The 19,470-nt window shown below is 46.0% G+C and overlaps 1 protein-coding gene across 1 annotated transcript; it reads left to right on the top strand.

Moving 5' to 3' along the window:
- Positions 1 to 227: 227 nt before the first annotated feature.
- On the top strand, positions 228 to 1,205 carry MAS1 (MAS1 proto-oncogene, G protein-coupled receptor). The gene has a single exon (XM_060115416.1). The coding sequence runs from the start codon at positions 228 to 230 to the stop codon at positions 1,203 to 1,205; it is 978 nt and encodes a 325-aa protein (XP_059971399.1).
- Positions 1,206 to 19,470: the final 18,265 nt, after the last annotated feature.

Below are 19,470 nucleotides of genomic sequence, written 5' to 3'. Positions count from 1 at the left end.
TATTGGGGGGGATCAAAAAAGATGATTAAATCTGTTCCCTCTCAGTGAAATGTCTAATTTTATCTTCGTTGGAAAGAGAATTGTACAGTCTAGTAAACACTTTTTGTATAACTTGAAGGTTATAATCCGTAGCTGAAGTCTCCCTTTTACTGCAATTCGTCAACCTTGATTTTTTCTTAAACTTATTTACAGAAAAATACCTGAAGAGCCCAGGCTGAGGTCCCCTCATGGATGAGGCAAACGGGACATCATTTGTTGCTGAGGAGTCCTCGAACGCCTCAACCAGCAGGAACACCTCAGTAGCAGAGCCGCGTCGGGAAATTCCCATCGTGCACTGGGTGATCATGAGCATTTCCCCACTGGGCTTTGTTGAGAATGGAATTCTCCTCTGGTTCCTCTGCTTCCGGATGAGAAGAAATCCCTTCACCGTCTACATCACCCACTTGTCTGTTGCGGACATCTCATTACTCTTTTGCATCTTTATTCTGTCTGTCGACTATGCTTTAGATTACGAGCTCTCTTCCGGCTATTACTACACAATTGTCACATTGTCGGTGACATTTCTCTTTGGCTACAACACGGGTCTGTATCTGCTGACAGCCATCAGTGTGGAGAGGTGCCTGTCTGTCCTGTACCCCATCTGGTACCGCTGCCATCGCCCCAAGCACCAGTCAGCATTCATCTGTGCCCTCCTGTGGGCACTTTCCTGCTTAGTGACCACCATGGAATACGTCATGTGCATTGATGGTGAAGGACAGACTCACTCCCGAAGTGACTGCAGGGCGGTGATCATCTTCATAGCCATTCTGAGCTTCCTGGTCTTCACGCCACTAATGGCGGTGTCCAGCACCATCTTGGTAGTGAAGATTCGGAAGAATGCGTGGGCTTCCCATTCCTCGAAGCTGTATCTTGTCATCACGGTCACCATCATCATATTCTTCATCTTCGCCATGCCCATGAGGCTCCTCTACCTGCTCTATTATGAGTACTGGTCGACGTTCAGGAACTTGCACCACATTTCTCTTCTCTTCTCTACAATCAACAGCAGCGCCAACCCTTTTATTTACTTCTTCGTGGGCAGCAGCAGGAAGAAGCGGTTCAAGGAGTCCTTAAAAGTGGTCCTGACCAGGGCTTTCAAAGATGAGATGCAACCCAGGCGCCCGGAAGACCACACCACCACCACCGAAACTGAGACTGTCGTCTGACAGGTGGAGGAAATTGTGGACAAAAACAGTGGGACGCAGATGAGCCATAGTTTGTGCTTGGGATGCAACTGAATATCTCCTAAATACGGTATAGAAGGACACCTTACCCCATATGCATGAGATGCTAATTAATGCTGAGACTGTACTCTTGCGCTGTACCTTCTGGAAATGCCTAAATACATGTTGGAACTCTATCCTTTCTGTAGCTTTCAAAAATCCCCTTCTGTTCCTCTTCAGCTCTCCTGGCAGCATTTTCCCATCAACTATAAAAACTACTCCAGCAGGAACATTTACATATGTTTACAGGAAAGGGTACAAGTATTTGATGGACCTTGAGAAGGTGAAGCCATAGAGCGGGAAGAACATGGGTTTTGGAGTCAGGCTGACTCTGTCCTTTGCTGCTGGTGTGACCTCAGGTTTAACCCCCAGGGACCTCATTTCCTCAGTATAAAATGGTAACAGTAATAGTCCATACCTCCCGGGCTTGAGGTGAGGATGAACCGAGAACATGAGGTATGCAAAGCACATGGCACACCTCAACGTTAAGAAACCTCAGTCTTTCTGATGCCTTTAAGTGGAAGAAGAAATACACATTTCTGTTCTGTAAAGCACAGACACACACAAACACAGACATGCATACACACACACACGTGTATGCACAACTCTATGATGTACAAACATTGTTACCTGTTTTTATTTTTATTTTATTTATTTTTTTTTTTGCGGTACGCGGGCCTCTCAACGTTGTGGCCTCTCCCGTTGCGGAGCACAGGCTCCGGACACGCAGGCTCAGCGGCCATGGCTCACGGGCCCAGCTGCTCCGTGGCATGTGGGATCCTCCCGGACCGGGGCACGAACCCGCGTCCCCTGCATCGGCAGGCGGACTCTCAACCACTGCGCCACCAGGGAAGCCCTTGTTACCTGTTTTTAAATGTTGAATGTTCTTTCTGTTTGCTACTTGAGAACTTTTCATGGGACAACACTTCTATAGAAAACATCTGCAGATGTTATAACCCCCCAGCCATCGTGTGTTAGAGCATCATTTCCTGCTGTGTGGGAGAACGTTTAGCTACCAGTAGAGGAATTTCTCACGGCTTCCCTTCCCTCTTTGGGAAGGCTTGATGCAACGAAAGTCTGTTTTGAAATCTCTTGCTGGATATAAATGTTTATGAATGAAACTTACTTCATGAGTTCATGAGGGTGATTGTGCTTTGGGAACCTCACCACTCCCCCTGCCCCGCCCCGCCCCCATGAAGTGGGTGATGTGTTTATAGCCACAAAGTTCCCGCCTGCAGGCAGGTACAGGGTCCTGAGCATATTCTTCTGTCACTCCTGGAAGGAGGCTCCGCAGCAGGGGCTGAGGAGAGTGTGGCCATATCTCGGAGGGAACCCGGACATTTCTCCCAAGACAGATCTTTGCAGGCTTTCATTGGCATCTCAGTGCCCTGCTGCCTGCCCGCCGTGACTTGCGTCCGTACCTCCAGGCACGCTGCCCCAGGTTTTAGCTGGGAAGCCCATCGTAGTTTATGGACCACGTTGCTGTGTTTGGTTCCCTGCGGCCTCTTCTGGACGTCCCATGATGTCCCCTGGCCACGCTTCATGTGACTCTGGGGGAGTAAAGTGTTCACACCCATAAATCAGCTCATTAATATTTATATAACTGTGGGTCTGCGAAGGTTCAGAGAAGCCGTGATGAAATGGTTCCCTGTTCCCACCTGTTTCTGCTCCATCCTCTTCCTTTGCAGGAAACGGTCGCCTGTAACCATGGGGCCAGCCTCACTGGGAGCGATAGGCAAGGCTTTCCCACCCAGCCAAACTTGAAGGCAGGAGGCTTTTCAGTGGGTGATGACATCTGATTCAGAAACAAAGCAGCTTGCTTTCAGGAGCCCAGATGGGTGTGGAGCAGTGACATTTAGGATGATCTTATTTTTGATTGAAAACAGAGCATCTTCGCTGGGAAAGAACAGAATATGGAGATCAGAGTCAGTCTTCTCCGTTCCCCATCGTCTGTGCTGAGGCCGCGCTGCCTCTGGGTTAGTGAAAGAGGGATCAACCTCATCTCATCTCAAAGGGATCTTGGTCTCAAAGAGGAACTTAAATACTCTTAGAAACCAGGAAATGTCTACACCGCTGAGACCACTTGTCTCTGGCCATGGCATCTGCCTTGTCTGTGAGCCCCCTGTGCGTCATCTCTCACCCCGTCTGGGAGACCTCTGGTGGCCCTGGTCCAGTCACTCTCACTGTGTCCCCCTCATTCTCTGTCTCACCCAGGCTGTTGAGCGGGCAGAGAACCCTCCCCATGGTCTGATTAGGGCTCCAGCCGAGGTGCGGTCCTAGCAGGCTGGCCTCTTGTCAGGGCCCCGTGAACTCTTCCTCCATAACCTGGGCAGCTCTTCCAAACTCCCTCTCTCTCTGAAATCTCTCTGTCTGGAACCTTTCCCCTCACTGTCACTCTCTCTTCACTACCTTCAGACATAGGTGACTGGAAAAAAAAAAGAGTCAAGCCGTTAGGCAATGACTCTCAGGTCCCCCTCCATCTAGGAGGACCCCAATCCTCACCATTCCTTTCCTCTTCGTCTCCACTACGAAGATTTTTCTTCTCTTCCAAATTTTCCTGTCCTCCAGCCTCCCAGACAATAATCCAACGCTTATATTAGCGACCAAAGTGGTTTTCTTTTCCTTTGGCTGAACAGCGTGACATATGGGGTCTTAGCTCCCCGATCAGATATTGAACCCACGTCCCCTGCAGTGGAAGCATAGAGTCCCAACCACTGGACCGCCAGGGAAGTCCCAAAGTGGGTTTTTTTTTAAAGTGAAAAACCAAGTCTTTGAAGTGGTCCAGAAGGTTCTCCGTGACCTGCCCCCGTGTGACTCTCCGGGGCTCGTGCGGCTCACTTCTCCCGCCCCTCCTACCCTCCTCGAGATCCTTTGGAAATGCCAAGTGCACTCCTATTCCTGGGCTTTCCTCTTCAATGTTCCTTCTGCCTGGGATGCTTCCCCACAGGTCTCTGCTCCCCATCTCCCCTCAGGATCTGGTCAGATGTCACCTCAGCAGGGGGCTCTCTGCCACCGGACAGCAGCCCCTGCCCCCTCGCTTCTCCTCCCTGGTTCTCCTCCGCACTCATGATCATCACTGTGTCACACGTCGATTGGCTCATCTGTGCCTCTAGAAGGTCAGCTCCCTTGTCTGTGCCTCTAGAAGGTCAGCTCCCTTGTCTGTACCTCTAGAAAGTCAGCTCCCTTGTCTGTGCACCTAGAGGGTCAGCTCCCTTGTCTGTGCCTCTAGAAGGTCAGCTCCCTTGTCTGTGCTTCTAGAAGGTCAGCTCCCTTGTCTGTGCACCTAGAGGGTCAGCTCCCTTGTCTGTGCACCTAGAGGGTCAGCTTCCTTGTCTGAACCTAGAAGGTCAGGTCCCTTGTCTGTGCCTCTAGAAGGTCAGCTCCCTTTGTCTGTGCCTCTAGAAGGTCAGCTCCCCTGTCTGTGCACCTAGAGGGTCAGCTTCCTTGTCTGTGCACCTAGAAGGTCAGGTCCCTTGTTTGTGCACCTAGAGGGTCAGCTCCCTTGTCTGTGCACCTAGAAGGTCAGCTCCCTTGTCTGTGCACCTAGAAGGTCAGCTTCCTTGTCTGTGCCTCTAGAAGGTCAGCTCCCTTCTCTGTGCACCTAAAAGGTCAGGTCCCTGGAAGCACAGCTGGAATCCACTGCTCCCCTCTCTGAGCTCATTTTCTCCCACAAACACGTGGGCTCCATCGCTTGCATCTTCACACAAACCAATAGTTCAAACAGGGAAGCCGTTCTCCACACTCCTGTTCAGCTCCTCCGCCATCTCTCCTTCCCTTCACAGACAACCTTCTGGAAAGGCCCTTGCACGCTCATGCTCTGTCTTTTCTCCTTACCAGCTCCCTCCACCCCCTGCAGGCTGACTCCAGACCTGCCCACCACATTGTAACTGGCCCAGCGAGGAACATGAGTGCCTTCCACGTTGCTCAGCTGATGGCTTCTCTTCTACTCATACCGTTTGAGGCATCTGACACGCTGACCATCCTCTTCCTGAGAATATCTCTTTTCTCGGATTCTAGTTAATCACTCTCCCTTCCAGCTCTCATTTGAATCCAATCCTTCCTATTCGGAGTCATCTCATCTCTGTCATTGCTCTTTCTCTGCTCCTCCTTTATTTAGTTATTTTTTATTGGAGTCTAGTTGATGTACAATGTTGTGTTAGTTTTTGCTGTACAGCAAAGTGATTCAGTTATACACACATACATATATGTATTCTTTTTCATATTCTTTTCCATTATGGTTTATTATAGGACATTGAATATCGTTCCCTGTGCTGTACAGTAGGGCCTTGCTGTCTTTCCTTCTCCTCCCTTAAACGTGTCTGTGTTTCCCGGGATTCAGTACCTGGGCCTGTGCCCTTCCCCCTCTGCACCGTCTCCCTGGGTCCTGATCCACAGTCGCTCACACAGTCATGACCCTCAACTCTGCACTGACTGACAACACTCTGCACTGGGCTCTGGTCCTGTACGTTCAGCCACCTAGAGGACACTTGAACTTGATGCCCTGCAACACCTCAACTGCAGCCTGATCAATCCCCACCATTCCTCCTGCATTCCTCTCTCAGGGTGACACCCTAGTCACCCTGTCACCCAAGCGATGCTATTCCCTTTGCTGAGATGGCCCTCCCCCACTATTTTTATTTATTTATATATTTTAAATTTTTTGTTATTTTATGTATTTTTATTATTATTATTATTTTTTTTGCGTTACACGGGCCTCTCACTGTTGTGGCCTCTCCCGTTGCAGAGCACAGGCTCCGGATGCGCAGGCTCAGCGGCCATGGCTCACGGGCCCAGCCGCTCCGCGGCATGTGGGATCTTCCCAGACCGGGGCACGAACCCGCGTCCCCTGCATCGGCAGGCAGACTCAACCACTGCGCCACCAGGGAAGCCCTCCCTCACTCTTTAATCTGGCAAACTCCACTTATTCATCCACATCCAGCTCCCGTATCAGCCACTTAGCTGCGCCTGCCTGGATCCTGGCTTCCTGGGTGACCATAGCACACCTTCTCTTTCCCGGTCCTTCTTCCTGCATCTTCTTCCTGCCCTCACTCTCAGCTGATGCCTTGCTTCCCTTTACCAAGAATAGAAGCTTTCCACATCTGACCAACATCCCATCTTCCGATCCAGCTGCACCTCTCTGCACACAGCTTTCTCCTCGTCTCCCTCTGGGCCCCCTCCCTTGTTGCCTCCGCCCAGGGACATTTCTCCAGCAATTCTGTCCTCGTTGTCCTGTATCATCAGCTTCAGTCCAGGCCAAGAGAAGACAGATGTTCCGGAAGCAGGAAGGGGGCGAGTCGGTGCAGCATCAGCCTGGACTAGCTGGTCCCCAGCCCTGCGTGACGGTTGTTTCTCTGCAGATAACACTCGTGCACTGAGTTAGCAAGCAGAGGGCCCAGTGGTCCCCTGTCCTCTTCCTCTGCCCTGTGCCTGGTGGAGATGGACTCGGGACAGAGCTGTATGGGGAGCACCCGGCAGATGCCTCATGAGATTCCTACAATTGCACCGCTAGTGCAATAATTCCCCTGAGATTAAATTTGGACTTTTCACTCAATCCTTTGTAAAATTACAAATCATCTGTGGAAGGGACAACATACCAAGTCGTATATAATTCTTTCTGTGCTTTTTCTCACGGAGAGGAGTATTACAAGACTAGCCACCCCGGGTGTTAAGGCTGCTGAACCAGGAAGTGGAGAGTTGGGGGCAGGGGTACAGGAAGCAGCAGGAGGAGCCATAAGGTACCTGGTCTCCTGATAACACGTACAGGGAGCTTCTTTTCTTTTTATTTCACATTTGACTCCCTAACATTACAGAATCGTGTTGAGAGTGAAAATCCTCAAAACAGGAAAACACTAATAACCAAATGTGTCATTTATAAAACTGGTTCCCACCAAGCCTCCCTCTCTGCTTAGAATGCGGCTCTCTCTCCCACTGCCTCATCAACATTTTTGTGAATCAGTCTCACGACAGTTGACAGTCAATGCAAACACCATGCAAACTGACTGCAAAGTTAAATTGGCAATCCTGCAAGATATCTGGGGTTCTGTGGAGCTGGTAAGAGAAGTAGGGGTAATAATACTGCAAACTATTGTCAAGAGAGCAGGGGGCAGAGTTAGACCTGATGGCAGTTGAATCAGTGGAAAATAAATAAGGATAGTGATGAGATGAGAGCTTCCCCAAAGAAGGGTTTTAATGTGAAACATTTAAGGAAGGGTCTTGGGAAAACTGATGAAGCCCTCAGGTATTTTTGCAAAAATTAGCCATTTCTCAACACTCAGCAAAAGTAACCATGAAGTAAAGGACATCATATCATGTTATCGTGTCATTAACTCTTTTTTGCAGCCGACAACAAGAAGATATTATCATTTCTCAAGGTTTTGTGGGATCATTGAGCTCAGCTGGGTGCTTCTCATTTGGGGTCTCTTGTAGCTGCCGTCAGATGTTGGCTGAGGCCACAGGGGTCTGAAGGCTGGACTGGGAAGGAATCCAAGTTGGCACACTCACATGGTTGATGGGCGGGCCACTGTGGGCTCAGCTGGAGAGGCCGTCCAGAGCTCCCACACATGGCCTCTTGATGTGGCTAGAGTTTCTTACAACATGGCAACTGTGTTCTGAGGGAAAAAGCTCCTGAGAATGAGCTTTTCCAAAAGGCCCCAAATCAACATGTGGTTGATATTACAGATATTCTCCCTGTTTTATTGAGATATAATTGACCTAAAACATTGTATTAGTTTTAGATATACAACATTACAATAAGTTTTGATAAAAAACAAAATAAAATTTTTTTTCATAATTTTAATTTTACTTTTCAAAATAACCCGGCTTTTTCTTTTTTTCAGGATTTTCTGTGAGATTTTGGTCTTCATTTTAACAAGTTTCCTTTTTAAGAAACTTTTTAAAGAACGTTTTTAAAACTAGTCGTTCATGGTTAAGGAGATCCTCTTCACTAATTATTATTTTAAAATGTATACATATGCATGTAACACAAAGGTTTAAATTGTCAAAGCAGATTCAACGTGAATTATAGATTTTACCCAACAGAAAACTAATTATTCAAGTAATATAGGCAACGGCAGGCACCAATGAAACATTCTGTCCTGGAGGAGCCCAAAACTGAGATGCAGTTCTCCAAACGTCCCCTTTTCCTACACCAGAACATATTTTAGTTTCCAACTGACTGATGAGTTTTGAGTGATGAAGACAGACATATGGTTCTCGAAGGAAGACATTTAGGTTTGGGGCCCCCTCGGCTTTATACTCTGTTACTTACACAGATAGAAAATGTGTATGTGACCACTTCCCCTTCTCTGCCCCATAAACCTGTATATTCCAAAATTTAAAAAAAATTTTATTTTATATTGGAGTATAGGTGAATAATAATATTGTGTTAGTTTCAGGTGTACAGCAAAGTGATTCATATTATATATATACATGTATCTATTCTTTTTCAAATTCTTTTCCCATTTAGGTTATTACAGAATATCAAGCAGAGTTCCCTGTACTATACAGTAGGTCCTTATTGGTCTATACATTCCAAAATTTATTCACAATAATCAATCTTGACAGATCAGGTATATCCTGCTGAAAATAGAACCATTTCCCTGAGTACAACATGTTTACAAGGCAGTCTGACTGAGGTTAGATTCTCTTCAAGGAGCCCCAGTTGAGGTGATTCGTTCCCCAGGGCACTCCCTGTAAGGAAGAGAGTTCCAAGCAAACACTCCCCTTCTAATCTCTTAGCCAACACCTGACTAAATGCTTGAGGCAGAGACCTTGTCTTACAAGTAGGGGAGTGGCGAGAGGACACTGCACTTGTGGTGAGGAGATGAGGACTAAAGCCTGACTATTTCCTAACTGTGCAAGAGTCAACACATTAACCTCTCTGACTCCGTTATCTATACTCAGTGACTTAGTTGGAATTCCCCCCAAAGCAGAGCCTGAGGCAAGGATTTTGTGCCTATAATCTAAATATGTAGAAGCTCATCCCAGGGAGCAGGAGAGGGAGTGAGGAATTCACATGGAAGCAAGGAGGTCAAAATAGGGTGACTCAGTGAGCACAGGGGTCCAGGACAGTGGGGACCCTCTGAGGGACCACAGGTAACTCACCTCAGAACTGCCCTCCTTGGGGGTTCAGGTGGTGCCGAGCCACCACCTCCTGCCTCTCATAGGCGAGGGTCACTTTGAGAGTGACAACATCCAGCTCTTCTGGGCCTGCCCTGTGCCAGGTGTAGTGTGGCCTGAGGTGAGCACACTGCTTGTAGATGACCTCAGGTGGCCCCGTAGCTGTCTGACAGCATCTGCTCTAATGGGATAAAAATAACCTGCGTCACAAAGTAATTGTGCCAAGTAAGTGAGATAATGTGTGTGAAACTCTGTGTAAACTGGGGAGCAGCCACCAAAAGTTAGCTGTTCCTTGAAGACATCACGCTAAGTGATGGACCAATCACAGAAGCACAAATACCATACAATCCCGCATATGAGAGGCACCTAGAGGAATCAAATTCCCAAAGACAGAAAGTGGAGGGGTGGGTGCCAGGGGCTGGGGGAGGGGGGACAGGGAGCTATTGTTTAATGGGGACAGAGCTTTAGTCTGGGAAGAAGAAAATGTTCTGGTGACGGTGGGGATGAGTGCACGACAATGTGAATATATTTCATGCCACTAAAATGTACACTTAAAAATCATTAACGTGGTAAATTTCACGTGATGTATATTTTAGCGAAATAAAAACAATCCGTGCTCACACTTTCAAGGCAGTAGGTGTGATTCTCAGCTCGCTCGATGGTATCTGGCCCTGTGATTAGAACCAAGCCCATGGTGCTGATGGCAAAGAAGGAAGACAGACTTCCTCTGTCACCCCGGGGGGTGTGGCCCTGGCACTGTCTCCAGGGACAGCGCAGAGACAGGAGGCTAATTAACCGTACAGCTCAGAATCAGTTTTTTTTGTTTTGTTTTTTTGTTTTTTGCAGTACATGGGCCTCTCACTGTTGTGGCCTCTCCCGTTGTGGAGCACAGGCTCCGGACGCGCAGGCTCAGCGGCCATGGCTCACGGGCCCAGCCGCTCCGTGGCATGTGGGATCTTCCCGGACTGGGGCACGAACCCATGTCCCCTGCATCGGCAGGCGGACTCTCAACCACTGCGCCACCAGGGAAGCCCCAGAATCAGTTTTTTGAAACGAGTGGCGTCTCCTCTGAAGCAGCCCCACTCAGCCTCAGCGAAGCCCCTGCAGAGGCCACAGAAGGAGCTTTTAGGGCTTCGTGGGCCTTGCTGTCTGTGTTGCGATGACTCAACTCTGCCATTTCTTGTATGAAAGCAGCTGGAAACAATAGTAAATGAATGAGTACAGTGGTGTGCCAATAAAAGTTTCTTTACAGATACTAAAAATTAAATCTCATGTAATTATATGTGTCATAAAAATTCTTTTTTCCTTTAAGCATTAAAAAATGTCAACAATTACTCTTAGTTTGTAGGAAAGCAAGTGGTGGCCAGCTCTGGCGTCAGCTGTACTTTGCCACCCTGGCCTAGAGTGTTCTGGGAATCTCTCTTCTGGAATGGCCTTCAGTGTGGCAGCGGCACTTTCATTTGGACTCCTGACCTCCCTGGTGGCAAATCTTCATTGCTTCCTGGAGACTGGACTTTCCAAAAGGACCAGCAGACATCCTGACCCAAACCTGATGGATGAGACTGGCATAAAGCTGAGAAATTTCATTTTTGGAAAATCATAAGGTGATACTAGAAAACGAAGGAGAAATTTTCTATGGTGGAAATATTCTTGGTTGTAAATAGAATTCCAATGCTATGCTCAGAGACCATTTTATGCAGTCATGCCAAACTACATTCTCTGGATTCAGAGGGACTTATTGGAGTTTTTCAGAAACCAGGAATGAAATATTCGTGCGTAAGAATTCTTGTTGGGGTTTTAGAAGGATAAAGATCTCGCATATGCCTCTTGGGTACAGCATGAATAAACTCTAATTGCTAACAAATTAAAAAACCAGAACATTTCTAATATTGGGTTGATTAGCACTTGTAAGGTTTGTACCATCACCATCTTAATCTAGGAACATAAGCCTTGTCCCGAGTTGTGGGATAAATATTACAGGATATTATTTATGCAAAGGTCATGATCACACTGATTTGTTGATGTATGCTTTTGATCAAAGTGTACCCTTTAGAATGATTTGCTCTTAGTCAAACACAGAAAGCTAAAAATATTCCTTAAAGCACAAACAAAATAACAGCACAATGAACCATCATTAAAAATCCTTCAGCCTGGGCTTACTTGGTGGCACAGTGGTTAAGAATCTGCCTGCCAGTGCAGGGGACACGAGTTCAAGCCCTGGTCCAAGAAGATCCCGCATGCTGCGGAGCAACTAAGCCCGTGCGCCACAACTACTGAGCCTGTGGTCTAGAGCCCACATGCCACAACTACTGAAGCCCGTGCACTTAGAGCCCGTGCTGTGCAACAAGAGAAGCCACCGCAATGAGAAGCCTGCGTACCGCGACCAAGAGTAGCCCCCACTCTCTGCAACTAGAGAAAGCCCGCACACAGCAACGAAGACCCAATGCAGCCAAAAATTAATTAATTTAAAAAAATCCTTCAGCCTCATTACTGGTTGAGTGTGCACGAATGTTTATGGGAAATCGAAGTGGGCTCCCGTGTCATCCTACCTTCCTTCTTCCAAGGAGAGAGGAAATCGATGGGGCCGGAGGGACCAAGGGGCCCTTTCCCCCTGCATCTGAGTCAGGGACTCACTAACCCAGTGAGGGCACGACAGCTCAGATTGTGTGTTTGGAGGGCTTAGCACCCAACTCTTGCCTTTTATCTCTATAGACCAGAACAAGGGTGTTTTCAGTGTCAGGTTTGAAGGGCCTTCCATTAGACACATGAAGTAGGAAGATCAACGTTAGTTTCACATGGATGGAGGGTGTCCAACAGGTGGGTGGCCCAGCTCAGTCCTCCCCATCCAGCCGTGTTCTCTGGGCCCGTCCATGGGGAAGGGGTGCAGCGCCCTCTCCCCAGGGACCTGCAGGTGTTAATCATCACTCTTATATCATTCTTGCTCACTTTGGCTTTTCCTTACACACCTTATTCCCCACTTTCTATCATTTTCCTTGCTCGTCTTAAAGTCTGATGAACTGAGATGAGAGAAGATGATGCCAGTGAGGGCCCAGCATCGTTGAGGTTACAGACGTCGAGAGAACCCCTGGGTCCCCGGGCCCTCCCGGCACAGATGACGGCGCCGAGGAGAACAGAATGAAATGATAACGCTGTGCAAGTGGCCTGGGAGATGGGGTGAACCTGTGCCCTCTCTCTCGGGTTAGAGAGAGGCCCCTGAATGACCGGGGGTGCTCATCAAAGCTGGTCTGAGTTCAGTGAGGGAGCGTCGGGAGGTCGAGGCAGGACACCTTTGTCTTAGGAGTTGAGCGGTATCTGTTGGATGACAGACCAACTCTGCAAGGTAGGGTTTCTCAGGAGGTGTCCCCAGAGAGGTCCCAGCTCCCGCCTCGGTCCACAGCCTGGGATGAGACCAGGGGACTCCTCAGAGAAAGAGTCCTCCCTCCAGGCCCAAGTGGCTCCTGGAAGGGTTCCTGGTCCACAGGGAGACCACACCAAGAGGAAGTGCTGAGATAATTTATAGTCATTGGACAGAAGAGTTTCACGTCTGTTGAATCTAATAATTAAGACATTGGACTTGTATTTTACATGACTTTGTTTTTCACTTCATTTTTCAAGTCGTTTATTTTTGTTATATTTTGCAAAAGAAAGAGTCTGCAATGGATTGTTAATAAAAACAAAAGGATAATGTCCGTGGCCACGGATTGTTGGCAGACACTGCTCCGAGGCTCTGTGGACTTAGATCATCCCTACTTCCTCTCCTTTCTCCTCCGGGGGAGTTGTTCTTAACTGTAAAGTCATGCTTTTGTGTCCTGTTGTGCTGTGCCATGTTATGCTGGGTACAGGAAAGCAGGCATCAGCAACCTGAAGAACGGAAAGTTCTTGGGTTTCTGTCGAGGAGGCTGAGTGGCGGCCTCAGGGTTGGCTGCCCTGATGAGTTGGCCAGGCTGCTGCCGTTGACACTGGCCACATCCATCACATGGACACCCCCGCGGAGGCCGGGCTTTGCTGCCTGGCGCCTCTGCCCGCCACACAGTTACACTCTCATCACGTGTGGGCAGAGTCCTGGGCGAGTTTACACACTCAGGACCTGGCCACCACGGGGCAGGTGGAGGGAGTACCTGCCCTCGTGACACCTGGGCCTCTACAGTTCACAGATGCTCCACATCAGGGGACCCTCCGAAACAGCAAATGCCTGCTCCACGCCTTTCCTGCCCACACATGTCCCTCCCCCATTTCTTAGTGCTCCCACCTCCCTCTCCAGCTCAAAGCATCTCCAGTTATTGCATCAGCTCCGACTCTAGGATGTCTTGGAGATGACTTTTCTCTTCTTTTTTCTTGCCCTGGAATCCTTTTCTGGGTTTAGAGAGAAGCAACGAAATAGGAAACCCTAAGAAGAAAATCATGGGGTAGCGAATATTCATCATTTTGGTAATTAGCCTCTGAAAAGTTATTTTTCATTCAATTTACATTCTGTCAAGCTTCAATCTGCACACCTAAATGGTGTGTCCTATGGTACAGCTTTAGCACGACCTACATGTGAAGGAGTGGATGATAGTAAAAAATTATATAATGACCAGCTGTGAGAGCTTTTTTTCGATTCCATGATTTTTCATAAGAAACTAAGGGACAAACTTCCTTATCATTTCAAGAACCTTGGGCAGCTTTAAGTTTGGGTATGTGTGGGACTTGTGTTTTAAACAAAAGGGGGTCAGTTGATTTTGTACAGTGAATTTTTCACATCTTTTAGAGCAATATTATTTTTTAAAAATTCATTTTATTGAAGTATAGTTGATTTACAATGATGTGTTAATTTCTGCTGTACAGCAAAGTGATTCAGTTATACATATATATTCTTTTCATATTCTTTTCCACTACAGTTTATTGCAGGATATTGAATGTAGTTCTCTGTGCTATATGTGTTGTTTACCCATTCTACGTATAATAGTTTGCATCTGCTAATCCCAGACTCCCAATCCAACCCTCCCCATCCCCCATCCCTTAGCAACCACAGGTCTGCTCTCTATGTCTGTGAGTCTGCTTTTCTTTTGGAGATAAGTTCATTTGTGCCATATTTTAGATTCCACATATAAGTGATATTATATGGTATTTGTCTTTCTCTTTCTGACTTACTTCACATGGTATGATCATCTCTAGGTCCATCAATATTGCTGCAAATGGCATTATTTCATTTTTTTATGGCTGAGTAGTATTGCATTGTATGTATGTACCACATCTTCTTTATCCATTCATCTGTTGATGGACATTTAGGTTGTTTCCATGTCTTGGCTATTGTGAACAGTGCTGCTATGAACATAGGGGTGCATGTGTCTTTTTGAATTATAGTTTTATCCAGATGTATGCCCAAGAGTGGGATTTAGAGCAATATTCTTTTCTGGAGTGCACATGAGTTCACAAGTAAGACCAATTGGCCATTGTTATGAGACTTCATTTGCATAAAGAATGATACCTACCTTGTGAGAAGTAGAAACTAATACTACCAACTCACATCGTTATCTACTGTTTGCCAGGCACTTTTCTTAAGGCTCCAGTTGTGTATCTCACTTAATACAACCTTATAAAGACATACTATTATTATCTCTACTTTTCAGACCAACGTCCTCACACTAGTTAACGGCAGATGAAGAATCCAAGCTGTGATGGTCTGACTCCGGAACTTCTGCTCTTCGTCTTGCTCCTATATTAGAATCTTTCCCATGTTGACCAAAGATCACTTCCACTGTGGATTCTGAAAAGGAAGCTGAGAAATCTATGTCATGTAGATGACATGAGGAATCACTGGGGAAAGATGAAGATGTTCCTTCAAGCTTAATATCTTTCACAGAGACGAACGGTGCAGAGTTTAGCTGTTAGGAAAACAAAGTCTTGATGTCCTGGCTCCTCCGTCGTTCCCCTGTCTTCCTCCCCCAGCCCAGCTGCTGCGGTTTGCTGATATAACTGTTAAACTCTACAGAAAAAACAGAACTGGGGCTGCTCCAAGAGTCTCATCTCAGGTTTTAAAGGAAAGTTCTGCAGGACACCGGGCTGCCATTGCCCACCAAGCAGACCAGAATAACCCAGGGGATGGAGAATTAGGGCCGCCTCTAGGGAGTGTCTGCAAATTCCTGCTCCATGAGTCATTTTTACCTTTAGTGGTTCCTCCTGGGAACGGATCCTGTGGACCTGTGCCTTGTAGACATTCCAGTGCAGAACCTGGCAAGTTGAAGGGTACAGAATGAGAATGTAAGACAGACGGGGCTGGAAACACGATGGGCTCGAAAGCACCTTGAGAAGAATTGGAAAGAAATTTGTCAATACAACATAAGGCTAAAGATGTGACGAAACACTTGATAAATGAACTAAGAAGGCTGAAATTGGTTTGAGAAAGGTAAGGATAAGCAGTACACAAACGTATGAATAAAGCATGAATTGTGTCATGATTAGCAGGAATCCATACCTTCTTTCATCAAGGAGCTTAAATGTTTTAAAATAAATTTTAAATTCTTTATGTACCGTATTCCCCTCCCCATTTTTGGAGCCCCTTCCTTTTCCAGAATGATCCAGGACAGTAGATCAATGACCCACCCTTTTAGCCTCAAGCCTCCAGAGAGGCCTCATCTCTGACAGCTTTCGTCTCTCTCAAGTAACTGTCGAGTGAATGAATGAAAAAAGCTTTCATATGAAAAACTAATAATGAATAAATGAATTTCCTCTTTCCCCTTCTGTGTGCCAGGCTCAGATTCTGCTTTGGGAAATTCCTTCAAGGCAGCCGTGATGTCCGTGTTTCATCTACTCACACCTACATCAACGGCTGCCCTACATTTTCTCATTATCACTGTCTTTCAATTAACATTTTGTCACACATACTGCATAACATATCCTTTTTGTGTGTGTGCTTTACAAAAATGGTATCATATTCTATGTAGTTTTCTGAAAAGTTCTTTTTCCACCTGACGTTATGTTGAGGAGTTCACCTGTGCTGTTGTGTGTGGTTTAGTTCTCTTACTTTGACTGCTGAAATACCACAGTTTATTTATTCTCCTGTCAGTGAACTGTTTCCAGGTTTTTTTTTGTTTGTTTGTTTTTAAGCTGGAAATGGTTCTGTTTGGGAGCTTTTCTATACATGTCTCTTTGTACACTTGTGCAGGAATTCCTCTTGGGCACATACCTGGAAGTAACATTTCTGGGTCAGATATATGATACCATAGCAGAGTGTTTTCTGAAGTGCAGCAGGTCAGATGGTGTGAACCAGTTCACACTCCCCCACAGTACACAAGTCCAGCTGACCCACTCAGTGGGTGCAGAGGGTCCGGTTGATCCTCCGTACATGTCTCAGCGTTTGCCAGTCTGGAGGGTATAAAACAGTATACTGCTGTGGACTTAATTTGCACTTACCAGAGTCCAAAAGAGTTGAGCATCTTTTTATGGTTATTAGCCACTTATGCTGGACTGAAGTGAATAGTGTCCCCTCTGCCCCCAAAATTCAGGTCCACTCCAAAAAAAAAGAAAAAAGAAATTAATTATAAATAAATAAATAAATAAATACGAAAGAAAAACAGACAAACAGACCAAAAACTTCATGTCTACTCGGAACCTCAGAATGTTACCTTACTTGGAAATAGAGTCTTTGTATATGGAATTAATTAATTTATGATGGGGTCATTCTGGATGAGGGTAAGCCTTGAATCCAATGACGCGTGCGCTAATAAGAGTGCCCTGTGAAGACAGACTCAGAGGGAGGGCAGCCATGTGAAAACAGAAGAGGAAATTGGAGTTGCATCTACAAGCCGAGGAATGCCCAAAATGGCCAGCAACCACCAGATGGAGACAAAGAAAGATTCCTCTCTCGAGCCTTCAGAGGGAGCATGCCCCTGCCGGCACCGTGCATCGTTTCCACTGGTCAAATTTTTAAAAATCTCTCTGGCAAGACCATACTGCCTTAATTATTATAGCTTTAGTAATTCAGTCTTGATATCCGGTAGGGAAATTTCCTCACCCGATTTATTTTTTTAGGAGTAATGTAGCAAATGCTGTCAATGTACCCCTTGGGTTCCTTCACAAGGTCCATTTCACTACTAGAGTTTCCCAGGAACACTTCCTAATAAATTACTTTCCTATGTACCCCTGTCTCAGGGTCTTCTGGAGAACTATTTAAAAATTTTGATATTCCACATACATTTTAGAGTATCTTTTCAGGTTACATAAAAATCCTGTTGTGATTTTGTTTGACTTTTTGCCTTCCCATCAGCAATGAATGAGAGTTCCTGTAGCTCCACATCCTCATTAGTGTTTGGTGTTGTCGGATTTCTGGATTCTGGCAATTCTAATAGGTGTGTAGTGGTATCCCACTGTTGTTTTAGTTTGTATTTCCCTGATGACATATGATGTGGAGCATCATTTCATATGCTTATATACCATCTGCGTATGTTTTTTGGTGAAGTATCTGTTAAGGTCTTTGGTTATTTTCATTTCAGGTTGTTTGTTTTCTTATTGTTGAGTTTTAAGTGTTCTTTGTATATTTTAAATAACAGTTCTTGATCAGATGTGTCTTTTGCAAATATTTTTTTACCTAGTCAGTGCCCTGTCTTCTCATTCTCTTGACATTGTCTTTTACATAGCAGAAGTTTTTAATTTTAATGAAATTCAGTTTCTCAACTAGTTTTTCATGGATTGTGCAAGAAGAACTTTTTTTCTTTTGATTTTTTACATATTTTTTCTTGTTAATAAAGATACAACAATAAATATAGTATAATACTCTCCATATCACATTATTTCAATGACTTGAGGTCAGCTGGAAGAAAAATACAGTCCTCCATAGTATGTGGCTTTAAAATTGTTATTATGATTCTCCACCTTATCTGTTTAAATCAGTTCAACATTTATTGAACATCTTCTACATGCCATACACTATGCTAAGCATCAGTAATGTGGTCCTGGCTCAAAGAGTCTATATGTTACACCATGCCTGAGTGTCAGCAGTACAGGATTGCTCCATAGGCTAAGTGTACCAACAAGTCAGGAATCAAAAACAAAGCAAAACAAAATATTTTTTGAATGCAATATTTATTTTCCCTGAATTTATTTAGCCTTTTGCATTCAGAAAAATCTAGAAATTATTTTTAATTTCAGCACACATGTAAGTTTGGAGTTTTATAGTTTTGTGTTCTTATTTTGAAGTTCCTTGAGGGCAGGTGGTGGGCATCATACCCTTTTCAGTGCTGGGGAGTACTAAAGGTCTCAGTGTAGTTTGAGTTTAAATTCTGACTTTGCAAACTCAGTTGAGAGAAACTTAGAAGATAGAGGCAGAATACTTCATTCACCCTGCCTGCTTCTCCTCCCCAGCACACCCTCTAGAATTCTTTGGGCTAGGGGCAAGAAATTCAAGGAGGGTGGGGAAAAATTTGATTCAGAGAATGTGGGGATTTCAAAGTTACCTCTCACCTCCCAAGAGTTTGAAGGGTGGGCAGGAAGGGTCATACAAACGTTCTTCCATGAGACGCGACTCTTGTGGTCAGTCAAGAGTTTCAAGGCTGATCAAGGAAGAGACAGGACCACGAGGTGGCAGTGTTGCACAATAAGAATTATTGGGTTGCCTCTGGGGAAGTCCCTCTCAGCAGGCGACCCTCCAGGGACAGTGGGCACTGGGCCACCACCAAACTGGGGAAAAGGGTGGGAAACTCCCAGGGTGTCCAGGTGATGTCACTCAGCAGCAGGGTGGATTGGAGAGCTCCCAAGGGCAGCAGGGATCTAGGGTGGTTAATTTTATGTATCAACTTGACTGGACCATGGGGTGCTCAGATTTTTGGTTAAACCTGATTCTGGGTGTTTCTGGATGAGACTGACATTTGAATTGATAGACCGAGTGAAGCAAATTGCCCTCCGCAACATGGGTAGGCCTCATTCAACGCACTGGAGACCTGAATAGAACAAAAAAGCCTTAGTAAGGGAGACTGTGCTCCCTCTGCCTGCCTGTGCCAGGCTGGGACCTTGCCTTTGGACTTGGACTTGGACTTGAACTGGAATCTACACCATCAGCTCTCCTGGATATCCAGTTGCCAACTGCAAATCTAAGGAAGTCTCAGACTCCAGAACC

This window comes from Mesoplodon densirostris, chromosome 12, assembly GCF_025265405.1.
Source record: "Mesoplodon densirostris isolate mMesDen1 chromosome 12, mMesDen1 primary haplotype, whole genome shotgun sequence".
In the NCBI taxonomy this organism is placed as follows: Eukaryota; Metazoa; Chordata; class Mammalia; order Artiodactyla; family Ziphiidae; genus Mesoplodon; species Mesoplodon densirostris.
The sequence above is the reverse complement of the archived record's forward strand: the minus strand, read 5'-3'. Positions and strand labels throughout refer to the sequence as shown.